General features: G+C 37.0%; 1 protein-coding gene across 1 annotated transcript; it reads left to right on the forward strand.

Moving 5' to 3' along the window:
* The first annotated feature begins 3,950 nt into the window (after positions 1–3,950).
* LOC142644097 (2-oxoglutarate-dependent dioxygenase 19-like) lies at positions 3,951–11,057 on the forward strand. Its single transcript, XM_075818777.1, has 4 exons — positions 3,951–4,229; positions 8,761–8,996; positions 9,275–9,602; positions 10,803–11,057. Exons 1-4 carry the CDS (start codon positions 3,951–3,953, stop codon positions 11,055–11,057), a joined length of 1,098 nt encoding a protein of 365 aa, XP_075674892.1.
* Positions 11,058–11,758: the final 701 nt, after the last annotated feature.

Genomic DNA, 11,758 nt, shown 5'->3' on the forward strand with positions numbered 1-11,758 from the left:
GTATGCCATGCTTTGTACTAGATCGGATATTTGTTATTCAGTTGGCATGGTCAGCCGATATCAATCAAATCTAGGACTTAAACATTGGCAAGCTGTAAAGCATATTCTCAAGTATCTAAGGAGAACGAGGGACTATATGCTTGTTTACCATGGTGAGGATTTGATTCCCATTGGCTATACAAACTCAGATTTTCAGTCGGATCTAGAATTCAGAAAATCCACGTTGGGTTGTGTATTCACCTTGGGAGGTGGAGCCATAAGGTGGAGGAGTGTTAAGTAAACTTGTATTGCCAAATCCACCATGGAAGCTAAATATGTTGCTGCTTGTGAAGCGGCAAAGAAGGCTGTTTGGCTCAAGAAATTCCTTTCTGATCTTACTGTTGTGAGAATTGAGCAAGTTCCTATTACATTGTTCTGTGACAATAATGGAGCGGTTGCACAATCCCAGGATCCAAAGAATCACAAGAAAGGAAAGCACATAGAAAGAAAGTATCACATCATTTGAGACATTGCTGCTCAAGGAGATGTGGTTGTAGTAAAGATTTATGGTGCAAAGAATCTAGCGGATCCCTTTACCAAAACCTTGCCCCAAAAGACTTTCGAGTCATATTTGGAGGAGATGGGAGTTAGATTAGTGCACAATAGTCTTTAGGGCAAGTGGGAGATTGTTAGGATGTGTGCCCTTAAATCCTATTGTATGATGTTATGTATGACATTATGTATGACTTAATATTGTGTTTAATAAAATTGTTTTATTTTTATCTAAAAATAATGGTAACATGAATATTAGGACATTATCATATAGTCCATGAGATGCATAGTATGTGATTTATGTGATTTAGTCACAGAAGATATAAATCACAAGTTCTTTGTAAATTCAGAATTTTAGTTTGTAGTCGGTGATGAAATTGGGCATTTTATCTGCGAAGACTATAACATATCAACTAAGATGATTTGTCTTGATCATGGAAATGGAGATTTCTAGTTGGTATATTGATATGTTTTAAGAGTTAAAACATATTGAACTGGACCGGTGTGAGATTTATTATTCTCCTAACGACTATCAAATGAATAAACTCACGACTTATATTTATATGAACTCTTAATCCTAAGAGGATAATGGACTTGATCATAAGGTGTAGGTTGCTTTGATATATCAGGAGTGAGATCTATAGTTACAGTCAAAATCTCAGTATGTTGAGCAACCACATTTAGTGTTGATGGAATATATATTCTCAAGATGGAATTCATAGTCTCTTATCGGAGATACAAAATATTCTCTTGAGATAAGTTAATGGGTTTGGTTATTCAGAGAGTTAGGCCTAACCACTTTAGTAAGGAGTTACTAAAGTATATATTTATGAAATTGGATTTTATAAATATATGATGAATAACTTAAAAGAATAAACCGAGTATTCAAGGAATTAAGATGTAGTAATCTACAAAGTGGTAGTTTTTTTTCATGACTTTGTATTACTACAAATATTTTATGAAGGGGTTGCATGTACAATAAAGTCTTGGAATATAATTTATAAATACGGCCTAGAGTGCAACTATATTTATATAGTGGTATTAAATATAGTTAATGGTAACTTTGGACTTGTCAAGAGTTGACAGAAAAGTCCAAGGCCCATTGGAGCTAATGTCTTATTGGTCCCTTTTGGTCCCACTCCAAGCCACACACTTAAGCCCAATTGGAAAGGCCCAGAATGTCAGCCCAATTAGATAATTAGTTAGATACAAAAGGAGAAACATACAGAATTTTCTGTAAGGAAATTTTAAGAACACTATTGTGAAATGGTGTGTAAGAAGTGTTAGACACTTTGACATTCTCCTTTTGAAAACTGATTGAGAGACCACACATATTGGGCATTAGTGGAATTGGAGTGAAAATTGAAAGTGTTCCCAAGTGCTTCTGATCTTCGGTTTTGAAATTCGCCGCTCCAAGGTACACTCTCTTGTTCTTTAATTCTGAAACTTACATAGTACATGTTAACATTTATTAATGAAATAGATTTGTTATTTTTCCGCTGCATATGCTTTGTATGCGATACAAACATGTTATTTTCCATCATCTTCACCACCTCTTCATTGCCGATCCACTTCTCTTTCTCTTGGTTCTCCGTCTCTTCTCTTTTCTCTTTGTTTTTGTGTGTGTTCTATGGGTTTGGTGGTGGTGGTGGTTAGAAGTCTGCATGGGTTGGGTTGGAACAAGTTGAGGGGGATTTTTTACCCAACCCACCATGGTGAGTTAAAAAAATCCAACCCAACCCACATGGATCAAGTTAGGTCAGGTCCAATCCACAAATTGGACTTATTTATTTATTTATTTATTACTATGATTATTAAATTGAGCAAAAAATATATATATCTCACCTGCCACTTGAGTTGATAAACAAAATATATATATATATATGCACTAGTATTTCAACTCAGTTATATACAAAATATATCCAACTAAGTTAATAAAAATATATATACATGAACTAATATCTCAACTCAGTTATAAATACAAAGGAGTAGATTGGGAGGTGGTAGAGAGAGAAATAAAATTGTTTGGGTTTGTGAGGTAATTGGGTATGGGTTTCATGGATTGGTGGTTGTGGTGGTGGTGGTTGATTTTAGTTCCGAGTTTCATTGATTTGGTGATTGTGGAGGCGGTGGTGGTTGATTTTGGCTATGGGTTTCGTTGTGGCCATGGGTTGTGGTTGTAACGGTGGATTGTTGTGACTAGTGGTGATGGGTTGTGGTTTTGCTTTTTTCTTTTTTCTCTCTGCGGTGGGTTATTGTTATCACAACAGTGTTTGTGGCTAGAGGTGGAGATGGCTGTGACTGTGGCTATGGCTGTGGCTATGGCTGATAGTGATTGGTTGGTTGTGGTTCTTTTTTGGGTTTTTTTTTTTTTTTTTTTTTTTCTGTTTTGGATTGTGGTTGCCACAGTGGTGGTTGTGGCTTGTGGAGTGGATGTAGAGGTGTCTGTGGCTGGTGTCTATAGGTTTTTGTGATGGTTGTTTTTTTTTTTTTTTTAATGATTTGTTTATATTATTTTAAATGAAGTAGTAAAAAATTTGAACATTTAATGTTGGATGTATTTTAAATTGAGGTAGCAAAATAAATAAAATAGCTTTTAAGATGCTAAAAACTAAATTTTTTAACACCATGGTCATGAATGCTCTTAGAAGTTAGTTCTCCTCAATATAGTATACAATATAATTTAGATTTGATGGTAAATTATGCTTCACCCACTCAAAACAATTAAAAGGTCTTTTTTTTTCTTCTTTTAGCATGGTTATCACACACTTGTTTTTTTTTTAACTATTCATGATTTGATGGTAAATTAAGTATAAGCGTGTACTGTGTAAGAGTTATTACTTTTTCTTTTTTCTTTTTTTTGCCTAATTTTTATTACCTATACAAATTTAGGAATAGTGTGACTTGTGAACAGCAAAATGTTGGAACTTGTAACCACGCCCTTTCGAATATGTGTTTCCTTAGCTAGACCGACGGTATAAACATGATTATCATAGATTATGAGGGTGTTTGGATTCAGCTTTTGCGTTTTCACATTTTAGTTTTCACGTTTTGTTTTGTTTTGTTTTTTTTTTTTTTTTTTTCCTGCTGCAGCTGCAGGGGACAAATGCTCTGTGCGCGTACTGTGCGTGCTGTACGCACACTGTTCACATACCTTTTTATCAATTTTTTTTATTAAAAATGGGTCCCGCATCACTATTTACACATTTAAAAATTATTTTACTACAGTGTTTTCAGTTTTCAATTTTCAATTTTCAGCAATAAGTTCTATCCAAACGGACCCTATCATTATATTTTCACCCGCCACTAGGTAAGCATATAGGTATATATAAACATGGTTATAGCTTATACGTAACATAAAAATATTTCCCACGGCTACTCAGCTATAGTTCTCTCTCTTTCTTGTGTTCTCCTCATCCATGGCTTCAGCAATTTCACTTGATACCAAAACCTTGAAGGCATCTCCTGTTTATCCACCTAAGATAACAAGTGTGAAAGCACTAGTTGAATCAACTGACTTCTCCCTCCCTTCGTTTTACACCTTCACTCATAATCTCCATGATGAACTAATATCCGATGATCCAGAAGATTCAATCCCCATTATCGACATCTCTCTTCTTGTTTCTGGTACTCCTGAAGAGCAGTCCCAAGTCATCCATCAACTCAACAAAGCCTGCTCAGACTGGGGCTGCTTCATGGTACGTACAGTTTATCTTATATGCATATAACTAAAATTTATTTTACGTGTTTATTGTTTTTGCATGTGTTAACATATATAGTGTTGTGGGCTTTAGGCCCAACTAGTTTACTTGTTTAGCACTCTTACTTGTATAGCACTCTTACTTGTACTACACTCATATTTACTTGTACTGCACTCATATGCCTCATATATAAAGGCACTCATGTATATTCTTTCAGTGAGAAATACAATACTATTCAATTCAGTATTTCTAATATGGTATCAAAGCCACTGCTCTGACCTTTTCTTAGCAGTCTTGTCTTTATTGGTGTAACTCTGTTCTCAATATTGCTTCCGCTGTCACGACAACTGCCACAGCTTTTCGCCGTTGAACCTTCGAGTCTTCCAGACATCGTCCTCAGGTTCCGGACCTGCAGTAGCCGCCGTTGAGGAGTCCGAACACTGCAAAGACCACTGCCTTTTTCGGCATCGCCGTGAATATTGCTCCAAAAAATTTTCCGAAGGTACCATGAAGATCGTCTTGCTCCGATCTATCTTTTCGTGAAAACCTCACAGTCATCGGAGTCTCCACGCGCCCTCACGCACCGCCAGTTGTCTCTGCACTGCAGTTCACGCGCCCACGCGCCGAACCGAGCTGCCACGTCATCTGTCACGTCAGCCTGCCACGTCAGCTACCATTGACTTTGACCATTGACCGTTGACTTTTTTGGAGTTGACTTTTTGCGGCCCAAGTTCTCCTTACTCAATTTTTCGCGTAGATTTCATTTTTGCATATTTTGCTTCTAAATGAAGAATAAGGACAGGTCTTCTTCCTTTTGCAACAATCATCGCAGACAATCTAGTAAACGCTTTTGCAATTTTTGCAAACGTTTTGGCCATAATATTGAGACTTGCTTTCAGCGCAATAAATCAGCTGTTTCAGGTTCTTCTGCCACTATTGCTAACATTAAGAGTGTCCAACCAATGGCTCTCGTCTTTGCACAGTCTAAGTCTTCAGGTCGCACTTTCACCATGACCACAGATGACCTTAAAAACATCATCGCCAATGTCATTCGTATGGTTGGTAATGCATCTTATTCCTCTTCTCTCTCAGCTTTGTCCGGTATGTCTCCTTCCTCTTGGCTTATGGATTCTGCTTGTTGCAATCACATGACACCTCACTCGTCCTTATTTTCTGAACTTAAACCTGCACCACACCCTCTTACTATTCGCACAGCAAATGGTTCCACAATGTCTGGTCATAATATAGGTTCCGTTTCAACCTCCAACTTCTCCGTTTCTGGGGTCTTTAATGTTCTTGACCTTTCTTACAATTTGTTTTCTGTGGGACAATTAGCTGAGTTGGGTTATCGAATCATATTTGATTATTCTGGGTGTATTGTGCAGGATCCAAGGACGGGACAGGAGCTAGGGACCGGTCCTAGAGTTGGGCGTATGTTTCCCATGGACAACCTTCGTCTTCCACTTGTTGCTCCTGTTTCTATTGCCACAGCTGCTGCAATTTCCTCTATTCCTTCTCTTGCTCTTTGGCATGCTCGACTTGGTCACACATCTTCTTCCCGTGTACAACAATTGGCTTCTAGAGGTTTGTTAGGTTCAGTGTCTACAGAAAATTTTGATTGTGTTTCATGTCAATTAGGAAAACAACCAGCTTTGCCTTTCAATTTTAGTGAATCTATATCCACTGATATCTTTGACCTTATTCATTCTGATGTTTGGGGACCTTCCTCTGTCTCTAGTATTGGTGGATCTCGATATTTTGTTGTCTTTGTTGATGATTACTCTCGCTATAGCTGGATCTTTAATATGAAACATCGTTCTGAATTATTGCAAGTGTATTCTAATTTTGCAAAAATGGTTGAAACTCAATTTTCTAAACGTATCAAAATTTTTCGATCTGATAATGCTCTTGAGTACACTCAATATGCTTTCCAAGCTGTTTTGCATTCCTATGGCACTGTTCATCAACTAACTTGTCTAGGTACCCCTCAGCAAAATGGTAGAGCCGAAGGAAAACTTCGTCATATTCTTGACACTGTTTGTGCTCTTCTTCTCTCTGCCAAAGTTCCTGCTCCTTTTTGGGGCGAAGCTGCTCTTCATGTTGTTCATACTATTAATCGCATTCCCAGTCCTGTCATCCAAAATCAAACTCCATATGAGCGCCTTTTTGGGTCACCTCCAGACTATCACCACCTACGCTCATTCGGCTCTGCTTGTTTCGTTCTTCTTCAGCCACATGAGCATAATAAACTTGAGCCTAGGTCAAGACTTTGTTTTTTTCTTGGTTATGGCGAAACTCAAAAGGGGTATCGGTGTTATGATCCTATTTCTCATCGTCTTCGTGTTTCCCGCAATGTTGTCTTTTGGGAACATCGCCTCTTTGTCAAGCTTTCTCACTTCCGTGCTTCTTTATCTTCCTCTTCTGTCTTAGATCTATTTCCAAATGAGACGCAAATTCCTTTTGTAGCTGCTCCTGACCCTCCTATAGCTGATCCTGATCCTCCTGTAGCTGCTCCTGATTCTATTATTAACTTCTCTGTCCAACCACCAGAAATCCTTGATCCCTTTCCTAGTTCCCCTTTTAATGAACAGGTGGAAGATGAACAGGTTGAAGACGAGCTACCCAACCTTGATCCTGGTTCCCCTGCTCCTGCTCCGCCTGAAGATCATGTACAAGACATTCCACCTCGTCACTCAACTCGGGTAAGGTCCATTCCTGCACATTTACTTGACTATCATTGTTACACTGCCCTTGCTACATTGCACGAGCCTCACACCTATCGTAAGGCTTCCACTGACCCTTTATGGCAGATTGCAATGAAAGAGGAACTTGATGCATTATCTAAAAACCATACTTGGGACTTGGTCACTCTCCCCCCTGGGAAATCTGTGGTTGGTTGTAAGTGGATCTACAAGATTAAGACTCGCTCTGATGGGTCCATTGAGCGCTACAAAGCTCGTCTTGTTGCAAAAGGTTTTACACAGGAGTATGGGATTGATTATGAAGAGACCTTTGCTCTAGTTGCTCGTATCTCATCTGTTCATGCCCTCTTAGCTGTTGCTGCTGCCAGTAAATGGGACCTTTTCCAGATGGATGTCAAAAATGCATTCCTTAATGGGGATTTGAGTGAAGAAGTTTATATGCAACCTCCTCCTGGTCTTTCTGTTGAATCAAACAAGGTTTGTCACCTTCGACGTGCACTTTATGGCCTTAAACAAGCTCCACGTGCTTGGTTTGCCAAGTTCAGCTCTACCATCTCTCGTTTGGGTTACATGGCCAGTCATTATGATTCTGCCTTATTTCTTCGTCGCACTGACAAAGGCACTATTTTACTTCTCCTGTATGTGGATGATATGATCATAACTGGTGATGACCTCAGTGGCATTCAAGAACTCAAAGATTTTCTCAGTCAGCAGTTTGAGATGAAAGATCTTGGACATCTCAGCTACTTCTTGGGTCTTGAAATCACTCATTCTACAGATGGACTTTACATTACTCAAGCCAAGTATGCCTCTAAACTCTTGTCTAAAGCTGGACTCACTGATAGCAAGACTGTTGACACTCTAGTCGAGCTTAATGCGCATCTGACTCCCTCAGGGGGGAAACCATTGTCTAATCCCTCTCTTTACAGACGCTTAGTTGGCAGCCTAGTTTATCTCACTGTTACTCGTCCAGACATTTCCTATGTTGTTCACCAGGTGAGCCAATATCTGTCTGCTCCACGATCGACTCACTATGCTGCTGTTCTGCGCATTCTTCGGTACCTAAAGGGCACTCTCTTCCATGGTCTTTTCTACTCTGCTCGGTCTCCTCTTGTTCTCCGTGCATTTTCTGATGCTGATTGGGCAGGAGATCCCACTGATCGCAGGTCCACCACTGGTTATTGCTTTCTTCTTGGTTCTTCTCTGATTTCTTGGCGAAGCAAGAAACAAACTCATGTGGCCCGTTCTAGTACTGAAGCAGAATATCGTGCCCTTGTTGATACCACATCTGAGCTTCTTTGGTTATGATGGCTTCTCAAAGACTTAGGTGTGTCGACATCCTCCGCTACTCCTCTTTATTGTGACAATAAAAGTGCCATTTATATTGCTCATAATGATGTCTTCCATAAACGGACTAAACACATCGAGATCGATTGTCATTTTATCCGTTATCATCTTGTCCATGGTGCTCTCAAGCTAATCTCAGTCTCCTCTATAGATCAACTTGCAGATATCTTCACCAAGTCACATCCTAAGGGACGCCTTCGTACTTTGGTTGACAACCTCAAGTTGGTCTCACATCCACCTTGAGTTTGAGGGGGGCTGTTAACATATATAGTGTTGTGGGCTTTAGGCCCAACTAGTTTACTTGTTTAGCACTCTTACTTGTATAGCACTCTTACTTGTACTACACTCATATTTACTTGTACTGCACTCATATGCCTCATATATAAAGGCACTCATGTATATTCTTTCAGTGAGAAATACAATACTATTCAATTCAGTATTTCTAATAGCATGTAACTAAGATTTGATGAGGGTCTTAGGTGATTAATCATGGTGTGTCGGAGAGCCTGACGAAGGCAATGATAGCGTCGTTTCAAGAATTTTTCGACTTGCCGGAGGAGGAGAAGGAAGAGTTTCAAGGAAGCCATGTCATGGATCCAATCAGGTGTGGTACAGGCTTTAATCCTTCAATAAATAAAGCAAACTTATGGAGAGATTTTCTCAAGTGCGTCGCACATCCTGAATTTCATTCACCCAACAAACCTGCGGGGTTCAGGTACATTTCTTTTCATTTGAGATTTAACATCCTAAATCATATCACATATTATAAATAAAAATTCAGTTCTAAAGTATTAAGAAATTTAAATATATACAACATTGTATGCAATTTGTTCAATCTATAATGTAAATCTTACATTGCATAATACAATGTAAACTAAGAATTTTCCTCCTTTGATAATTTTTTTTTTTTCAATTAAAATGTCAATATTAAGAATCAAGTCATGGCCCATGCAGTTCATAATGAATGGTTTATTTATGTTTCTGTTGACACAGTGAGATTGCATTGGAGTTCAGCAAAAGAAACCGGGAAGTAGTAACAGTATTACTGAAAGCTATTTCAAAGAGCTTGGGGTTAGAAGAGAGCTACATAAACAAGGCCGCCAATTTCGAGTTGGGTTTACAATTGCTCGCTGCTAACTATTATCCCGCTTGTCCAGAGCCAGAGAAAGCAATTGGCATCCCCTCTCACTATGACCATGGCCTGTTAACCATTTTGGTAAACAATGGCGTCTCTGGCCTTCAAGTAAAGCATAAAGAAAAATGGTTTAATGTCAATATCCATCCCAATACGCTCTTTGTTCAAGTTGCTGATCACTTGGAGGTACATTTTGTCATGCTTCTGGAACTCCATTTTTACTTGTCCCCATGTGTTATTCATCTCCTCATTATCTTTCTCAATTACTTTTTTCTATTAAGCAACTATGCCAGCTAAAGTTAACTAATAAGATCGGTCTGATACACAATTTTAGGTTTAAGGTGATAAAACATTTGTCATTCACGTCAGTAATTTTTTTTTTTTTTGGTTTATTGTTCATAATATTAATCATGCAATAGCCTTAAGATTAATAACTAAAGATGGATTCACTTATAATCGAAATAATAAAAGATTTTTTTAGATCAATTAATTTTATATGAGTCCATTACATACGAAAAAGAAAAATGAAATAAACATATGAATAATTATATTTTGGGTCTCAACAATTAGGATAAGTACGATTTTGGTTGTTCAAAAGCTTAAATTTGATCCTTGAATTTTTAGAAAAAGAGAGGGGTGGGGAGAGTAATTTTGTTCTTTTGTTTATGAGTTCTATTCAATTTTGTTACTTAATTTGTGTACTTTTAAATATGTGATTGGTTTGATTTTAGTCTTGTAAATATGGGTTTCTCAACATTCCATTAGCCACATAAGCAGAAAAATAAATGAAGATACAAAATTGTTCACTTAGTATAATTTCAATGACTAAATAAAAAACCGTAAAATTTGAAGGTGGAAAATAGAAATTGCCCTAAACTTATTTGTGTTAAATGTGACAAGTGACATGTGTGAATAAGTTTAAAAGTAAGAGAGAAAAATAGTGCTTTGATGATGACTTGATAACAAATGTTGCTTTGAGAGAGACAGAGGGTTTTTTTTTTTTTTTTTTTTTTTTTTTTTTTTTTTTACTTTTAGCCAAATTTGAACCATTTTTGGAAAACATTTTTCTTATAAGACCTAAGAACACTCAGAATTAAAATTATATGGTTTTCTTCCATTTGGGACATAGAGCAATTGTCTAAATACCCAAAAGGAAGAGTCGTAACAATGAAGCAAATAAACTAATAAGCGAATAAACTAACGAGGGTTGGTCGTTTTCTTTTTTCTTTATATATGTGTGTAATTATATAAATTTTTTATTTAAATATCATTAGCTTTATGTTTTTCACTTATCATGTTCTTGACATACAAGCCAAATGAATATTTAACTAATGAAATTTGTTTTGAATTAATCAAAATTTTCTAAATATAATGTTTCCCTGCAAGATTTTGAGCAATGGCAAGTACAAGAGTATTGCACACCGGGCACTTGTGAATAACAGAGCTACAAGGATGTCCATAGCTCTGGCACATGGACCATCACTAGACACAGTTATAAGGCCAGCACCAGAGTTAGCTGACAATGAAAGTCATCCACCTGCATATGTTGAATTGACGTATAGGGAATTTTTGGAATTGCAGCAAACTGGCAAGCTCAGATCTAAATTTCGGTTGAATAGTGAACAAAGCAAAGCATCCTGAGCTAGTTGATTGGTTTAGAAAGCCAATTTCTCAATTTAGTTTAAATAAATGCTGTCAAATTTGGTTTAAATTAAATTTCTCTCTCATAAATTAATTAAATTACAATTTCATCCTCAAAATTTTATGGGTGTGGCTTGTGTCTAGTGAAAGTTTTCACTGGACACGGCAAGATTTGGACACGTATATTGGTAGATAGGAAGAATAAGTACTTCTAAAATTTTCACAGACGAAATTTCAAATTTTAAATTTTTGAGAGTTGAAAATTAAACTTAGACCAAATTTAAGATTTTCAGCCATGTTCTCAATTCTTATGTTTCTTGGATTTAATATTTGGTAATAAATGTTATTTCTATTTATTCTGCATTTACGTAATAAATGTCATATTTACAGACATAACCCTTTTTCGTTTCTACTATATATATATATATATATATATATATGTATATATATGTATATATGTATAATGGTGCAATTTAAATATTAATATTAATGTCACAAGATGCCAACTAATTTTTTTTTTTTTTTTGATAAAAAACTAAGCATTATATTATAAAAGAAAATCAGATTAGAATACATTATCAAAATCACTAGGTAGTTCTTCTACCCATACATCAGTGTCTACAGTTGAAACTACTCTCCTAGCTAAGACATGAGCCAACCTATTACCATCCTAGTTGACATGCATAAACTGGCATAGTCGC

This window comes from Castanea sativa, chromosome 7 (assembly GCF_040712315.1).
Source record: "Castanea sativa cultivar Marrone di Chiusa Pesio chromosome 7, ASM4071231v1".
NCBI lineage: Eukaryota > Viridiplantae > Streptophyta > Magnoliopsida > Fagales > Fagaceae > Castanea > Castanea sativa.